This window comes from Myripristis murdjan, chromosome 6 (genome assembly GCF_902150065.1).
Source record: "Myripristis murdjan chromosome 6, fMyrMur1.1, whole genome shotgun sequence".
Taxonomy (NCBI): domain Eukaryota; kingdom Metazoa; phylum Chordata; class Actinopteri; order Holocentriformes; family Holocentridae; genus Myripristis; species Myripristis murdjan.
Genome location: NC_043985.1, coordinates 13,977,665 through 13,995,927, shown reverse-complemented (window position 1 = coordinate 13,995,927; position 18,263 = coordinate 13,977,665). Strand labels below are relative to the sequence as shown.

At 41.6% G+C, this 18,263-nt stretch overlaps 1 protein-coding gene across 1 annotated transcript in view; it reads left to right on the top strand.

Annotated features, from left to right (window-relative positions):
* Positions 1-18,263, top strand: part of LOC115361243 (A disintegrin and metalloproteinase with thrombospondin motifs 20) — an 83,899-nt gene that overhangs the window by 42,725 nt on the left and 22,911 nt on the right. Inside the window, exons 16-28 of the mRNA XM_030054616.1 lie at positions 2,320-2,415; positions 4,104-4,270; positions 4,534-4,663; positions 6,017-6,143; positions 6,693-6,903; positions 7,722-7,886; positions 8,318-8,488; positions 9,490-9,609; positions 10,749-10,856; positions 13,076-13,240; positions 14,097-14,366; positions 16,241-16,402; positions 16,592-16,768. Of these exons, the coding sequence (XP_029910476.1) occupies positions 2,320-2,415; positions 4,104-4,270; positions 4,534-4,663; positions 6,017-6,143; positions 6,693-6,903; positions 7,722-7,886; positions 8,318-8,488; positions 9,490-9,609; positions 10,749-10,856; positions 13,076-13,240; positions 14,097-14,366; positions 16,241-16,402; positions 16,592-16,768 (2,069 nt within the window). The remainder of the gene's footprint in view (positions 1-2,319; positions 2,416-4,103; positions 4,271-4,533; positions 4,664-6,016; positions 6,144-6,692; positions 6,904-7,721; positions 7,887-8,317; positions 8,489-9,489; positions 9,610-10,748; positions 10,857-13,075; positions 13,241-14,096; positions 14,367-16,240; positions 16,403-16,591; positions 16,769-18,263) is intronic.

Sequence of the window (18,263 nt, the reverse complement as noted above, 5' to 3'; positions counted from 1 at the left end):
TGCTCCTCGGTCTAGGCCTGTCTTTCTGTCTTTCGCCCTATGTCTGTTTCTGTGTCCTTACTCTTATCTTTGTCTATGTCTCTTCTATTCCATTTGTATTTCTGCCTCTCTGTCTCGGTCTCTCTCATTTTCTCTTGCTCTCTCCGTCCTGCTCCTCACCACACCAGGCTATGTGAATCCATGGATAAAAACCTGCAAATTAACTGTCCATTGTAAACAGTTGCACAAGACCAAATCAATCCTTTGACACTGTACATGAGATTTTTGAGTGATTAGAGATATTGATGGAGGTCCTCTCATTTAACTCTTTATGTTTCCTTTAGTAAATACAGTGTTTCTGTACATCAAACAAGAAAAGAACATGAAAAGTGATCTCCTAACTCACAGGGCTTGTTCTGTGGCTCCTTCCTAGAAAGAAAAATAAATAAAGTCTGCCAGTATCCTGCAGGGACTTGCATCAGGACAAGCCACTGTCTAATTTTACTCTGCGGTCCATTAGTGCTACTACTTTTTTTCCCGTCTAGTGGCAAAGAGAATCATTTTTGAGGTAAACCTTAGCTGTCTTAGAATGCAGCATTTTTTTTCTTTTCTTGGGTGGTTTGTTTACTGTTCATTCCTGGGTCTGTCTGTGGTGGCAGAGGATTATGTGTGTGGCCAGCTGCTAAGCCAAGGGATCCTGTGAACCTCCGAAGGCCTGCAGATACAATGTAACTTCATCAGAGGGGAACCCTGTTGGTGGTTTTAAAATTCATATGCCCCCGTGTACTTATGTGCTTATCCTGCCCTCACTGGTTAGGGAGGGAATTTGACATAAACTGTACATTACTCCAGGAGTGTCTTTGTTTTTGCTTTTTTCTTATTTAATTTAATTCAATTTAATATTTTTTTTGATGTGGTGAATGGGATTGGGTCACATTTTGAAGAGGTATGCAAACTAGTGACATTTTGCAGCCATGTGTTTAAGAACTTACAGTAGAGGAGGTGTCGGGTACAGTTGAACTTCAAATGGAAAAGTTCATTTGTGGTTGATGTGGTTTGTGATGTGAAGTTAAACTGTTGCACTGTGCATGTGTGTGAGAATGCGTGTGTGTTTGTGCGCATATGTGTGCGTTTGTGTTAAGAGATGTGTTTGGCTTATGTGCAAAACATATGTAAACTTTACAAGTGCTGCCCCCGAGTGGCTCATGGTGTCAGGCTAACCATCTATTCACACCAGCCAACACCTTCCCTATCTCGTTCCCCTCTTCTCTTAATCTGCTGGTAGCAGTGCTGTGAAAGTGAGAGGGGTTTGCTCATAAACAGGAGGTTGCTGGTTTGAATCCCGAGCCTTAACTGATGAGGAAAATTGTGAAAAATTGTGTGAAGGAAGTGAATGAGTAAAGGATAAAGGTCTCCCATCCATCAAAAACATTAGTTAAAATACCTTTGCTTAACCCTTTGAACCCCAAACTGTTTTAGTGGCCAGCTCAGGGGCAGCAGTGCAAAATGGTGGCTGTATTGGACAGCTGCTAGCTGTGACTATTTGCAAACCTTCTCCCTCTTCAATTATTCCTCGTAGTCTGCTGCCGTAAACAGGAATATGGCCTTAGTCAAGTGATTAAATAAAGGTTAAAATGATCTGTTGTAACTCTGTTGCTGTTGGTTCTCTTTCTCCTCTCCTCTTTGAACTAGACCAGGCTGCAGCTTTCACTCATGTGCAAGATCTATAGCAACTACACTCAATACAGATTATTTTTTTCAATGTCTTTTGCCTCTACGTTTCATTAACATTTTTTTCTTTCATCTCTCACTCCTCCACCCCAGCACTATCTCTCCTCCCTTCTTACATTTTTTTCCTCGCAACCCTCTTCCTCTTGCTCTCGCTCTCTCTTGCTCACTCGTTTTGTTAGTTTATCATGGGACAACAGACCCAGTGCAGTAATTACAGGCCAAATGCAGGTCCAGGGAATAATTACATATCATTTCACGGGTGGGCCTCTGAGACTAAGACATGGCCTTCTGCAGGTTATTTGAGAGTTGTAGACATCATATATATATATATATATATATATATATATATATATATGTGTGTGTGTGTGTGTGTGTGTGTGTGTGTGTGTGTGTGTGTGTGTGACATTTGAATCCCCAGTGGTTGGAACCGGACTTCCCTGACTGGGATTTTCTGTAGCATAGTGAAGCTATTATGAAAGTCAAGGTGGGACTGCTCACTTCTGTTATTGCGGCTAATTTATGTCTGCCTCTCTCTCTCTCTCTCTCTCTCCCTCTCTCTCTCTCTCTCATTTTCCTTCTCTATCTCCTCCTCATCTGTTTCTCCTTCAGGTTACAACACGGTGGTGCGGATCCCAGCAGGAGCCACCAATATTGATATCAAACAGGTCAGCTACTCTGGAAAGCCAGAGGACGACAACTACCTCGGTGAGTGCACTGCGTGTGAGGGTTTGTTTTCAAGCAATGATTCATGAAATCACTGGTTTTATTAGGGATTTTGATTTGAAAGGGAAGCCGTCCAACCTAACAAGATGTATAATTTCCACCCCTTCAGTTCTCATATCACAGGTCAATGTTGTTATCGCCTCACACTGCCATAAAACTGCCAATACTTGCTGACCCCAAGGTGTAGCCACATGCTGTTAGTGAGTGTGTTGCTGAGGAAGTGTGGAGGGCCGCTGGTCCATCTGGTCGTGGCATAGCGGCTTGCTTGGGAAAGCAAATGGAGTGTCAGGCCCAGAGCAAGATGAATGAGGGAGCAGTAGGTGCTAATTAGAGGCATGTGGGACCCAGGCCACATGAAAGTGGATAAGGGGAATAGGGTGAGATGGACCCACAGGAGTGTGTGTGTGTGTGTGTGTGTGTGTGTGTGTATGCGCCTGTGAGAGAGAGAAATTGTGAGAGAAATAGAAGCTCTGTAACAGAAAGAGTATCTGAGTGTATTAGTATGTGCATTGTTGTATTAATTCAGCTGTATGTGTCTGTAGGTGCATGCCACTTTGTGTGTGTGTGTGTGTGTGTGTGTGTGTGTGCATGTTTGTGTCTTTGTGTGTCTTCACATTACTCAACCCATATTTTCTCCCATTGCTGCAAGGCATCAGTGATGACAACCAGAGTCTACATCGATGTCAAAACCACACAAGCAGCCAAGTGGTTAAAGATGACTAGTTGGGGTCCCATGCTTGTGTCATGTGCAGACTTGAATGTAAACAGCGATGTGTCTGGAGACTTAATCACATACATTGTTTCAGCATGGACTTGGAGATTGTAATTAACTGTGTGTTTCTAGGAACCCTTTTTTTTTGAGACAGAAAAAGTGGTAGTTGGTGTACATTTTGTGTTTATGCGCTTGTCTACCATTTGAGAGCATGTATTCGTGTGTTGTGTGTATGATGTGTGTGTTTGAGTCCTTTGTTTGCATTGTAATGTCAGTCACTGAGGACAGTCACGCAGTCTAACTCCAAATGACTGCAATTTAGTGCCACCAGTGTTTCAACATACCTCCCTTGCAACAATGGCTTTGCAGAACAATGGGTTGCAACTTGAAGACTGTTTACCTAACTTATAGCTTGGAATGATAAATGCCACATCTTGTAAACATTTCCAAAACAGCATTTCGACAAGAGTCATTTCAGAAACCAAACATTCCATCTCTTGCTGTAAATTCCTCCGCGTTGGCATTTCTCTCCAAGATGCTCTATAGGGGGAAGCTTGTGCAATACGGTCTAGAACGCATATTGTCCAAAGCCACACCACCTTTGGCTGGTTGCCCTGGCAGGGAGTCCAAACAACACACTGTTTGAATCAGTATCAGTGGAGGAGATGCCGTAGTGCCCTGAACAAACTCTAATTCCTTAAATATTAAATTATCTACATTTCTGCTCACATTTGTCATGTTTTCCATCACATAATTCATTTTTGAGTAAGCTATATTGCATTTAATTGTAAAGAAAAAAAAATGTTGGCTGATTATGGTTCACATCATCTCAGCCAGGCTAAGTTATGCTTTTCCCACTTCCAAAGAGTGAAAGTTTGCCATCTGTGTTATATTGTTCACTGCTGCATGGTGTAATTTGTAGCTCTGATCTGTGCATTTTCTTCCCTCTGTTTCTCAGCATTATCTGATAGTCAGTCCAACTTCCTCCTGAATGGTAACTTTGTGGTGGCCATGTTCAAAAGGGAAATCACCTTCAAGGGAACTGTCATCGAGTACAGCGGCTCGGACACCAAAGAGGAGCGCATCAACTGTACTGACCGCATTGAGGAGGAGCTCATTCTGCAGGCAAGGCGGACGAAGCTTCTGTGACTCTGTGACGAATTCCTACTTCTGTTTTCCTCTTTTCTCCTCTTCTCTTGATTTCCTAATGTCTTCAAAAACATGCTTTCTTCCTCAGCCACCAGTATGGTGTCTGAGATCCTTTATATATCAGGGTCTGTTTAACATGGTGATGCTATCTCTTTAAAATAACCTCAGTAGATTGACACAAAATAAGAAAAGCACTATTAAATCCTTTGACTTTACCGGTCTCACCATTGTTTCCACAGGTCTTATGTGTGGGAAACCTGTACAACCCAGATGTCCGTTACTCCTTCAACATACCCATCGAGGAGCACAGGGAACAGTTTGTGTGGGACCCCTCAGGCTCCTGGCTGGAGTGCAGCCGCATTTGTCAAGGTAAGAGCATGGCTGATCATCCAAAACTCGATAGTTCTGAGGCCAGGCAGCCTCCAAATGGTGTGAAGGAATATGATTGTTTAGATATTTAACAGGTTTTGATTTGTGCAAAATACCTGGGAAACTATAAAGCTGGCTTTACACAGTGCAACTTTGACGCAAGTAGTTGCAGGTTGCAAATGAAACATTTACTGTTGCTGTGCCACCAAGCCCAAACACAACAGCCCAAATAATGATGCAAACCCAATGCATGTTTTTCATTGGATGGTTCTTCCACTGAATTCTGCAGCAACTAAGATGCAGGGAACTGAACTACTGAACTAAAGTATAGTAGTAGTAGTATAATAATAATAGTAATTTTTATACTTGAGGTATAAGGCCACTTTTATCCCTGAAATTGTGATATTTGTTGTTGTGAGGAATCAGCTTTCAGCTTTAGAATCATGTAGTCTTGCTGATGGTAAACTTCTGGCCACTATACAGTATACACTATACACTATACACACTATACAGCATAAAAATATTAAATTCCAATGGGGGAAAAAAGGAATGTCTGGAAAAGGGTGACACTGAAATGGAAGATTTATAGGAACCTTAATATTTCTAAAAGCTTTGTTACAGGGAATGAACAACCCTGGTGGAGGCTAGATGGGTTTGAGTCTCAGGACACATTCTGCTGTTACAAGCCTCTTGTGTTCAATACCTGACCTTCTTACTACACTCAGATGTCCAATAAAACTACTAATATAGGGCAGACTGGCCTGACTGCTGTTTCACTTTGTAGCTGCCATGATACAATTGTGTGACCTGATAAATTATGATTTAAGTGGGTATATCACTCAGCAAACTTATCCATTTGCATGAAATATATTTATTATCTTGTGATATCCCATTTCACACATACACACGTACACACACACACATACACCCACCCCCCATAAAGGCCCTGCCTCCTGGCTGTCCTAGTATGACCCCAGTCAATTGCATTTCCCTACACCCTCCCCTGAGCCTGGCTCTTAACCCAACTCAGACCTTCAAATCTCCCCTCTGGTAGCTGCCTGCTGAGGCTTCCTGTGTGTCGGAGTGGTCAGTGTCATCAGTTCAGGATTTAGTAGAAGAGCTGTGCTGCTGGGGACTGAGACTGCCGTGGAACTGTAAGGCTGTAGAAAAGAGGACTACATGTCAGAAAGCTGATTGTTCTAGTTAAAAACAGAGAAATGCGATCTTTTGGCACATGAGCTGTTTGCCAGATGTTGCCTAATTTGATCCATGCCTTTCTTCATGTGTGTCCGTGTGTGTGTGTGTGTGTGTGTGTGTGTGTGTGTGTGTGTTTGTGTGTTTGTGTGAATGTAGGTGAGCGGAGGCGCAAAGGGGTGTGCGTGCGCAAAAGCGATCACCTGGAGGTGTCAGACCAACGCTGTGAACATTTACCTCGTCCTGCTGCAGTCACTGAGCCTTGCAACACTGACTGTGAACTCAGGTTCACACATAACCTACGTGCATACACACACACACATGCACAGACACACAAACACGCTCTTTCATGTAAAAGCACATATACAACAAATATAATAACAAAGCAAATAAAAATAATTGCAAAACAAGTGCAATCTAGGGCTGAGCAATATGGACAAAATCAAATATCACAATTATTTTTGACTAAATACCTTGGTATCGATATTATAATATTCATAAGAAATTTACACAGATTTACAATAGTGTGGATATGATGATCAAACAGGTAGAAGCGAATAATAGAACAGCTAAAACCGTCTAATAAACTCAGAAAATGTCATCCCTTTACTGTAATGCAGCCTCTAAAACCAGGAAAAGACAACACTTATGCTACAATATCTAGTCTCATAACATGATGTTGATTTAATATCAATTTAATGCACACTAAACTGAACATGCCTCAACTGCTTTGATGAATCAGAGGTAACAAATCTCAAATCTCACATCTGACAGCTGGACAACAATCATTACTCTCTCTTTTGTACATGCTTATTCTCCTGCCTTTTTCACTTAGATGGCATGTATCTGGAAAGAGTGAGTGTTCGGCCAAATGCGGCCCTGGCTACCGCAGTCTGGATGTCCAGTGTATGAAGTACAGCTTACTGAAGAGGCAGAGTGAGAGGCTGGAGCCCAGGGCCTGTGCAGAGCTGCCCAAACCCCAAACCAGAGAGCCCTGCCATGGGGACTGTCTGCTGAAGAGCTGGCAGTACAGTGCCTGGTCACAGGTATGTAGAAGAATGATAAAACAAGTACCGGACATTGTACAGGTTGAATACAATTTAAAAAAAAAAAAAAAAAAAAAACTTTATTGTGGCCATGTATTAATTTCTGACGCTGTTTGGCTTCTGTAGTGCAGCAAAAACAGAGTATTTGGACAGTGACACGATATGTATAATTTTGCCAGTTGCTGCTTGTTTGTGGGCCTGCAGTAAAGGCTTGGCAGAGCATCTTAAGGAAGGAAACTCAGAATTTGGTGATGTTGTCCATGGGTTCCAGACTTCAGGTAGTCATAGACAACAAAGGATTTTCCTCCAAATATTGAAATAATCCTTATAATTATGTGTGTTATGTGTAGCTTGTCCAGTTACTTTTGAGCCTCTGAAAATGGGGTGACAGTGTATAAAAGTGGCTGTAATTCCTCAACGGTTAATGCCATTTTTTTGTTCAACCCCTTAAACTAAAGCCGAATGTCTGCACTTCATTTAAAATCCACTGAGGTGGCGTACAAGGGCAAAATTGTAAATATTGTGTCACTGTCCACATACTTATGGACCAAACTGTATTTATCATCCAAGCCTGTGCTAGGTTTTAAATAACTAATAAATAACTTGAAATAATTCTACATGGAATGCTTTTCTGAAAATTATTGCTTTCAATTTTTTTTTTTTGTTTCATTTTCATCATGACTTCATGTTTTGCAGCTTTTCATTATAAAAACTAGTGTCTTGTTGCACTTTTTACTGGTTTGTACATTTATAGACGTGCATGTGATTGAGAGGGTTGAACCACTGTAATTGTGTAACCGTGTTGTGTATGTTAACAGTGCTCTAAGACATGTGGTCGTGGGAGTCGCAGCAGAGAGTCATACTGTATGAACAACCTGGGCAGGCGGCTGGTGGACAGGGAATGCAGTGACTACCAGAGGGTGGTCACTGAATCCTGCAATGAGCAGCCGTGTCCAAAATGGTCTGCCAGCGAGTGGAGCGAGGTAGGCCTTTATCCTACACATAGATATGCATAGAGACACAGACACATCCCTCACAGATATCCCTATCTCAGAGAAATAGAAATGTCATATTACTACTTTCTACACTTCCTACATCCCAACACAATGTTGGGATATAGAAAGTACTCACAGTGCAGTGTGTAGCACCAAAACAAGGGGACAAAGATGAAGCTAGGAAGGATAGTCTTATTTTAGACATTCACCTCATTAAAATATTGAATATCTTATTGAAATACCAAGGAAGTAGGCACAAGTAAATGTTTGCAGTGATTTGCTTGCACCTCTCACAAGCTGCATACACACAGAGATGCATCATCACTACCCACCACACACTGACCACACAAGTTTTACTTTTAAAGAGCTCAATTTGACATAAATTACTTTCTGTCGTCCCCTACCCCTCCCCATCCCAGTGCCTGGTGACGTGTGGAAAGGGGATGAGGCACCGGCAGGTGTCTTGTAGCATGGGAGTGGGGGAAGAAAAGCTGAGTGAGCACCTCTGTGACCCGTCCAGCAAACCTGCTGCCGTGGGGAGCTGTGAGCTGCCCGAGTGTGCGTCTTGGCAGGTCGGCGTCTGGGGAGCGGTGAGTCCCGCAGACGTGTGCACACACACATCACACATGGGGGTGGAAGTGATTCGATGCAGTGTTTGAGTGAGGAAATGGTTTTCATGTGTGCTTCACTGTCTGGGAGTTTGACTTGGATGAGTGTGTGCGTGTGTGTGTGTGTGTGTGTGTGTGTGTGTGTGTGTGTATGCGTGTGGTCACAGAGAAGTAGAGCGAGAATGTGGAAGCTGTTGGTGTGCTGGAGTGATAGTGTATATTTGAAGTGTGTGTGTTTGTGTGTGTCCATGTGTGCATGTAATCTGATAGCCTGGTGAGTTATGGAGGAGTGTGCTCCGACTCCAGCTGCCATTTCCTTCATGGCGCTTTCACTTTGCCCTCATATCCTGTCAGAGTACATCTGACCCGCTGCGCACACACACACTCTCACACACACAGACACATGCACACACCACCATATACATCCAGCTCTACGTCTGCTACTGGTTCCCTATAAATTTAATCCTGTTAACATTAAGTGCAAGTTGAATGAAATACTTGAATAAATGGATGTGTTTGGCCATAGTCTAGTTTATAGATGTAATGTCCTGCTAGACTTGTTTGTGGGTGGGATCAGATAATGGTATTTACAAAGCTGGAATATATTGGCTTGTTCATGCCTGTGTAATGATAATTTGCAGCTCAAATAAACCTATCCTGTGGTACTTCCTCTGTTGTCGCATGGCACCCAAACGTGGTCGGATTGCTTCAGATGTTTGCTAAGAAATGGGTAAAGGGTTAAGTTTAGACTGTGTGCGTGTGTGTGTGTGTGTGTGTGTGTGTGTGTGTGTGCATGTCAGGGGTTAACCAGGTTATGCTGAGCTAGACACTGAGTGGGGCCCCGTCTTAGATATCGACCTTGACACACTTAGATAGAGTTTGAGATAACTGGTGCTTGACTGTGCTTCTCTTTTCTTTGTTTCTCTGTGTGTGTGTGTGTGTGTGTGTGTGTATGTGCATGTGTATGTGATCACCACTTTCAGTGTGCAGTGACCTGTGGCCATGGTTACCAGATGCGGGCTGTGAGGTGTGTCTCAGGGGCCTATGGTGACACGGTAGACGACAGGGAATGCAATGCTGCTGCAAGGCCCAGAGACAGCCAGGTAAAACAGAGACTGAAAAAAATTCAGAAAACCCTTCCTACACACCATCCAAACTGCTTAAATAACCTTGTTTGGCCTAAAGTGGGTAGTTTGCCTCTCAGACAAGACAAAAAAAGAGGTCAGCACTTGTGAGATCCCATTACAGGCCAGTAACATTAAATACTGCATAGAGGTCTGAAAGTCTGGTTCCTGTGAGGTAATGAAGTAACCAGTCATATAATCTACAGTACAAAAATATTTTCATCACAATTAGCAAGAGAGGTAGAGACAGAAACCACGAAAACACCATCCACATCACCATAATATCACTGCAATATGATCTTCACATCAACAGCAACTGGTTTCATTTCGCCCGTTTTCATTTTTCATCCCATTCCACATGACTGGCCTGTTCAAGTTTCATTCAAGATGTTTGAGATCATAAGGCCACCCTACCTGAGCAGCTGAAGTGCCTTGCTTAAGGATACTTGCACATGGATGGACAATACAGGCAAAGTGTGTTGAACTGCTGACCTTTCAGTCTCCAGCCAGCTGATCGACACCAGCGATCCTTAGGGCATTCTAATATGGATTCAACTTGTCAATGAACATCATGTGTTACTTTGGGAAATAGAAACGTTGTCAGGGGCTTTTCACGTGATCTGGAGACATCCTAAACAGGATTGACCAATATGTAAATGAGGAAGCACCCACTGTAAGCATCCCTTGCAGAAAAAAAAATAATTTGGTTAGCTCCATTGCTATCACAACAAAATGTTTTCTGTGTTATCTGCTCCTTTTACACAATTTTACAGTCAGATCCTTTGCTAAAGTGCCATATTTATCTTCATGGATCAAGATGATCTCTAAAATATGTTTAGAAATATGTTGTCTGTCATGGCGTTTCAGTCTAGTAATCTAGTCCCCATTCAGCTGATCAGATGACTGGCTGGAGTCAAGTGTCTTGCTCAAGGGACAGTAAGTGCACCTGAACATTGATGGACACCATAGGTGTGTGTCGTTGAGCCACCGTGACCTTTGAGTCCTAAGTTTTTTTGTCACACCCACACAAACACAATGTTTTTTTTTTTGTTTTTTTTTGTTTTTTTTTATATATATATATATATATATATACTGCATGTGTGTGGTTGTATTTTTAGGACTGTGAGATGCCAGCATGTCCGTGGGCCTCCCTGGCACACAGCACACCTCGTCCTGACACCTCCAGTCAGCTCTTCACTCAGTGGAGATATGGCTCCTGGACGACGGTAAGGAAATACACAGGGAAGGAGGTATAGCGAGAGGGAAAAGTCAAAGCTCATCAGTGACCCTGCTAACCAAATCTCAGCTGTGATCTTGAATGGAAGTCTGTAGGAGTCAATCCCATAATAAGCTGTGGCTGCTTGCTTTTGGTTCCTAATCGTTGTAGACAGGTTGTTTGGCAGCGTGGAATGTTACACATCTATTTGTGAATTTGATAGGGATATTTTGACTGACATCTTAGTGCAAAAAGGTTTAAATTGGAGACAAATGTTTTTATTAGGTTCACAAATAATCAAAAGTTGCATATCATTTTCATATTAATGTCTACTATTAGGTTTTGCTCTCCAGCTGTTGGAGTCACACAGACTCTACCTCTGGTTCTACCCAATAATTAATGAATATTTGAGCATTCAGAGTATAGGCTATAACGAGATACTTCTCTCTATGGTAAAGATATAAGAGATTACATCATCTTTAAAAGGATCTTTGTTTCTAGGATACATCAAAGCTCATTAAAGTCCATAAGGGCACAGATAGAGCTCAAAGAATGCTCAAAAGCAGTGTGTGCTGTGATAAATACTAAACTAATTCTAAACTATTCTAGTGCTGTTTTGCCCATGGCAATGCACAGTCAGTGCTAGTGTAACATGGTGAAATGTAAAAATCAGACATTAATCATTGCTGGAGACTTCCTCATCTTTGTGTATGAGCAGCTTGTTGAAAAATGATCTGCTTGGTTTGCACTCCAAGACAGTCACAATACATTCAGACGAAAATGGAATCTGCCTCTCACAAAAGAGGAAATGTGGTGCAGTGATTTGACAGTTTGTTTATGTGTGTGTGTATGTGTGTGCGTGTTTGTTAGTGTATAGAATGCAATGCATCTCCAGTAATGATGTGGTCCTCAGTTTTTGTTCACAAATATGAAGATGACATATTACCTTTCACTGCATATCTCAGCAGTCTTCTTGCAGGTAGCAACAAACTGTACAGGCCCGTACTCCATATGTGGCATTGTCTCTTATACTCACTACTGTATACACACAAACACACACACAGACATACACACACACATATCCTTAAGAATACACACAAGCTCCACTGTCTGGGTTGGGAGGCCCCTCTGTCTCTCTGGTACTTTGCATTGTTGCCCGTTGCAAATGCAAACCAGATTTCATCTAAACATGGGTCTACGGTTTCTAAGTCTGAACCCCGTCTGTCAATCTGCAAGCTGGTGTGAGCTCACATGTCAAAGAAGCTAGCGCCAGTGTGGTCTTTTCAGACACACACACACACACATACACAGGCAGAGGCACAGACAAAGACTTAAGCTCCCTCTCTCTCACCCATGTATTCCTTTAAGCAGCAGAACCGCCATCCTCATTTTGTAAAATAATGGAATTTAGAGTGTTATTGATATGAGTGGGATATTAACTTGTGTTTTTCGGCTGGAGCCTTTTGATTACATTTGGTATTCATTCCCTCAGCCATGTTTACTATAGTGTCCTGTTGAGCTGGCTGAGGTACAATTATAAAGTATCAGCAGGTGAAAGTCACATAGGGGAGTCATTTCAGGGCACGGGGCCTGGGTGAATTTATTTGTAACACAAGATCGACTGTGTAGCATTTCCATTAAAAGATATTGCCTCGTTTTCAATCGGTGATGTGTGTGATCTACTCATTGTTCATGCATGAGACTTGGTTTTGCCCGTACAAGCACATGTGGCCAGGATTGACCTCAAGCACTAAAATTTCTAACCGCACACAAAGTGACAAATCAAAAACTGCAAGATGCGTGTTTTTTTTGAGCATCTTAGAAAGAAAAAGAAAAATACAACATATCAAGTTTCTTCAAAGGAAGATATTTCCATTTGCCTTGGTTGTCCTTTGATGCAAAGCAGTCAGGGACCAGCTGGTAAACTTGAGCTCACTGATGATACAATTTCATCTCACTGCCATTTGGAGTCAGTAAGTGTAAAAAGTAAAATTATAGTGCAGATTTAAACAGTTTTTTTTTTTTTGATAGTGCATGATAAATAATCCTGTTGTTTATTTGAAAAGTTGCTATTGTGCTGTACATCCATGTGGTAAATTGAATCAGGAATCGTGGCATCTTTTTGGCTTGGAGAACTTAAAGACCAACAACTGCACACCCAAACATTTTGGAAACTCCACCTGAGAGGCATATTTATTTTAACAATGCATGTGTGTGCATGTCCTCCAGTGCTCGGTATCCTGTGGCAAGGGGAAACGGGCACGCTATGTCAGCTGCAGAGATGCCCAGGGAGGAGTCGCTGATGAATCATACTGTGCCCACCTGCCCCGCCCTCCAGAGTCCTCCGCCTGCTTCAGCCCCTGTGGCCAGTGGCGCGCTGGGGAGTGGTCTCCTGTGAGTAATAGATTCAACACTGTGTCCAATCAATACAGATGTTTTCCAGTACAAAGTCTTATAGTAATCACTCAGTTCTGATTTTTCCAAGAACTTAAAGGGAAGAGTCACCCTGAAACAAAATGGCCATTTGTTATTCCTGTGATCTTGGAGAATTCAAGTCTTGATTTGTGAACGTCAGAGAGTCTTTTCCCAAAGCAGGCAATAAGAGACCCAAGCAGCTCTACATGATGTCATGATGATTAAAATACTTTGGAGTTGTTTCACTGGCAGTAAAGGGCTGTTGACAGAGTTCGTCTGCCACTCACAGGCAAAGTGAAATTACTTTAGGGCGATTTACAGAGATATGGACATCTTTTCTGATTCATGCCTATTTATGTTCAAGAAATAAAGTTCACTCAAATTTAAAAGAAAAGAAAACTTCTCTGAGAGGACAAGTTCATCGTATATCAGTTCAGTTTTAATAGTATGAAATCAGAGAATAAATGTTTATAATAAAATTTAACACCACAGCATAGACTACAAAAAACTCAGTTAATACCTTTTTGAGCTGTCCTGATGATGGACAAACAATGAAGACTGTGGTTGCAAATTGGATGAAATCAAACAAAAACATAACCCTCGTTCAACTCCAGCGGCGGAAGTAACAAGAGCTTGGATCTGTGGTGTCTGGTTGTAGGCACAAAATGACTGATCTGTCAAAGAGAACTCATTGGAACTTATTGGAAACTTTTAATTCTGTTTCAAGTAATAATTATGACGGATGATTTGCTTTCCAAAGTGATTCCCCACCTCCGCATACAACGATATTTAAAGTAATTATGGTGGGTTTACGGACTGCACTCTCTCTCCTCAGTGCTCAGTTACGTGTGGTGTGGGCCGAACCACCAGGCAGGTGGTGTGCAGTAATTACCACCAGCCAGTGGACCAGTCTTTCTGTGACCCGGATGAGAGGCCCACGACAGAACAGGAGTGTACAGCCGTGCCCTGTCCCTCCATCTACCACCGCCAGCGGGTCAACGACCAGCCCTACGGATACCCTCAGGACCCAGGCTTCCACCCTGGCCACAGCAGCTGGAACGTGCCCTCAGCAGACAACCAATGGAGGACAGGACCCTGGGGCGCAGTATGTCCAGAATATAACCTTTAAGAAATTTGTCTCATGTGCAATTATATTGTGTTATGAGAGATCGCAGAATTTACAATGTAGGCCAATTTGTCTTGCTGAGGATAGATTGCAGTCTATCGAGAGTTTGCAGTTTCTTTTGGAAACCAATGAAATGAATGATCTTGGTCTTTACTGCCACAGGAAAAGCTAGCACATTTTGGCAGAAAGCCTTCACCTCTGTGCCATTAGAGACTGTTTTTACTATGTCATCATCATGGGTGTTGAAACTACAATAACACTTTAATACTTTAAGACATGGAGTTTACATTTATACATCCCATGTGTTCTGTGAGGACAGAAATATTTGCTAATGAATGCACTAATTAGCTTGAGTGATGATCTCATTAGTATAAGTGGGTATGTTTAAGATGTCACGGTGGGAAATTAAGCAGCTGAAGTGCCTCTCGAGCAGCTAATTTTGTTCTTCCTGTCAACATGTTTCTTGTTTATGCACCTTGGTTGTAGGTGAGGTTGCAACAGTGTTGATGCACACATGGTTCAAGGAGAAAGCGAATTTATGTACAGTATGAAGGGACAGTGCAAGGTATGCTGAGGGCTGTAGACTGTCAGTAATCACTCCATCTATTGACATTCAGCATGTTAAAGCTGCCTAACCAAGAGACATTATAAGTTCTTTCGAAGGGGATCAATATTAAGTGAAGAGACATGAAGAAATATATATATATATATATATATATATATATATATTTCTTTCTTGCTCTGAAAGGGTATGGGGAGAACATGGTTCTATTTGGAACGTTTTCCCACCAGTGAGTCATATCAATGTGCTGTTTAGTCTCATATAATGAGCTTTCCTGAACACATCCCTGTTCAGGCTCACTTTGTTGTCCTGTCCTCGCTCACATATCTAGAGGTCTGACTGTACTCACTCCCACAGACAGTGGGGATGTGTCCTTTTAATTGGATACAGAGTGTACCTGCTGCTCTGTTCAAGGCTGTGTGCTTCATTGTTGCAGACTGTCCTTCAGTGCCTTATGTTTTCCATCTTTGGAAGAGTCTGTCTGTGTAACACAGCTGGTTTCGGTCTTGGTTAAACTCAGGTGAATGCAGCTTACAGGGGCATGTATGTGTGTGAGTGTATAAGCAGCTGTGCATATGTGCATATACAGTATACTACACCTGCATTATTCACAGTTAGCAAAGCGAAAAAACATATTTTACAGAGTAGGAAAGTGTATACATCACACCAGTTACTAGCAACCAGCAATTTTTAAACTGCTTCTAGAGATTTATGGTTTGCTACTGACTCCTGGACCACATATTTTAATGCAAGCTTAAAATTCATATTGACTCTCTGTTTTGTCTCAAATTATACTACAATTATACTACAATCCAAAGAGATCCAGTAAATCATCAGCATGTCCAAACGTGAATTGGGTGTCTGAACAGGGCATCCTTTCAGCGTTAATAGCGATTGCCTGTATATTTTTATTATTATAGATTACAAACAGGACTACAAACATTACATTGAAACGTTCAGTGAGTCCAGATTCATTGCCATTTGACCTAGGCTAAATCTAGGAGCAATTTACTCTCAAAACATAACTTATCAGTGTCCAAAGCCCAAATATCCAGCAGATTTTCTCACTGGATTTGCCAAACGTACCCACTTTCATACTTTATTGTCACACTGGGTGGGCATCAAGGGTTTATCTGATAATCCGGACCTTGAAAAGAAATGCAGAGAATTACAATTTTTGCTGTGGTTGGCTCAGGCACAGCTTGTGTGCTTGTTGGATTATGTGTGTGTGTGTTTGTGTGTAGTTGAATGGGTTGTTACACTCATGTAACACGCTGTTTGTGCTTTCCAGTGTTCCAGCACATGTGCAGGAGGCTTCCAGAGGCGAGTGGTGGTTTGTCAGGATGCGGATGGTCGCAGCAACAGCTACTGTGACGAGAGGGTGAAACCTGCTGAGTCTAAGAGCTGCGACTCAGGGCCTTGTCCCCTGTGGAACTATGGTGTCTGGGGAGAGGTGAGGACATACATAATGCTCTGGATACAATTTTCTCTCAAGTTTACCACTTCACTCACATCAATATGAAAGATCTGGTTGGAGGAGAACAGCGCTGGTCTTGTAAATTCAGAGCTAATTCAGTCTTGAAAAAGACATACTAATTAAAATAATCCTAAAATGTAATTATTTGCTAATTATTTTCCTCAGTGCACCCAGACCTGTGGAGGAGGGAGGAGGACCCGCCTGGTGGTGTGTCAGCGGCCCACCGGCCAAAGGCTCAATGACCACAACTGCGACATCCTGGACAAACCTCCGGACATGGAGCAATGCAACCTGCAGCCCTGCCCAGGCTCTGCCTCCTGGCACCGCCGACCATGGAAGCCGGTACGATAGTACTTCTTTATTCGCCAACACTTATCTTCCTCGCTGGGGGCGCGTCACTGTGAGTAGGTATGGTGTGTGCTGAAATGACAGGGAGACCTGTGCTAAGTGTTTTATAACCTTAAACTGTAGGAGGTTCAGCTGAACGCTAGGTATCTAGCGTCACTGTTGGCCTTCAAAACCCCAGCCCACCCAGATGGGCCCTGCAGTGGCATGGTGCTGATTAGAATAGAAAAAAAATAAAAACAAAAACAGAATGCTGCTCCACTTAGGGAATCATTAAAAACACATGGATCCCATTTCGAGCCTAGGCTCCAAATTAAAACTATAAATTAGTGGGACAATGTTGTCCAACAATGCCATATATTTGTAGAGGCAATAATGAATAACTCAAGAAGATATTTATTTCATATGTGAAGCGTGAAGTAAACGTGTTTTGTTGATATTGCTGTCCTCACCCTGTATCCGAAGTACACAAGTGTATATTTGTGTATAAGAGTTAATATTATGACGTTTATTGAACAGCAACAAATGACTGTTACTGTATTTTGTATATGTATCTTTGTACAGTATGATTTTATTTTCTCGTAGCTAGTTTGCATAACTGAATATTATATTTAATATTTTTTATTGGTGCTTTTGGTCAGACCTCTCGTCTTTCTTCATGAGTAAATACAGTTTGTACAGAGGAAAATATTTTCAGAACAACATATTTCATTAGTATTTTTGATATTATGGAAGCTTTTTTTTTTTTTTTTTTTTTTTACTCATAAGTTTAAGTTGAAAATGCAGTTAGTTTGCATATGACATCCCATTCACAAAGAAAACTTTTTAACACAAGGGCTGGAGGAGCACAAAAGATAGAAAAATAACCATTATAGGAAAGCATTCATTAATTGTTAAAATAGATTTTATTTTAATTTGCAGAGCATATAGTCAAGTAGATATACATACTATACCTGAGATAGGAAAACAGGCTTAACTGCCTCAGAAGCCTACACTGTAATTATCATTTGTCTGCATTCATTTTATTTTTTTTTTTAAATCTTTTTATTTCTAGTCACTTTTCTAGTGTTTTGCATACAGCCCCAGGTAAGGCACAAGCCATCGTCACCATGATCTGTCAGTCACTCATCAAATCAAATTAGATCAATACATGTTTTTTTATGGTGCGCACTTTGAACTGAATCCGAACTTTACGTCTGTGAATACAAGTGTGAGATATGTACAAGGTCAGATTTAATCCATTATCTCTGCTAAAAGCAGTGCTAACAAAAAAGGCAACATTAAAATGCAACTTATATATAGTGTTTGAAATATGTTCCTTTTGAGCCTTTGATTCTAATAAGGTGCTACACAATAAATTACATTATATCATGTTGGGCAGTGTGTAACGTGAAAATAGAGGTTTTTATTATTTTTAATATTAACATTTCCAGGTCTTATTATGGATTTATTTATTCGGTAATAGTATGCAGTGTCAAACCATATTACTCAA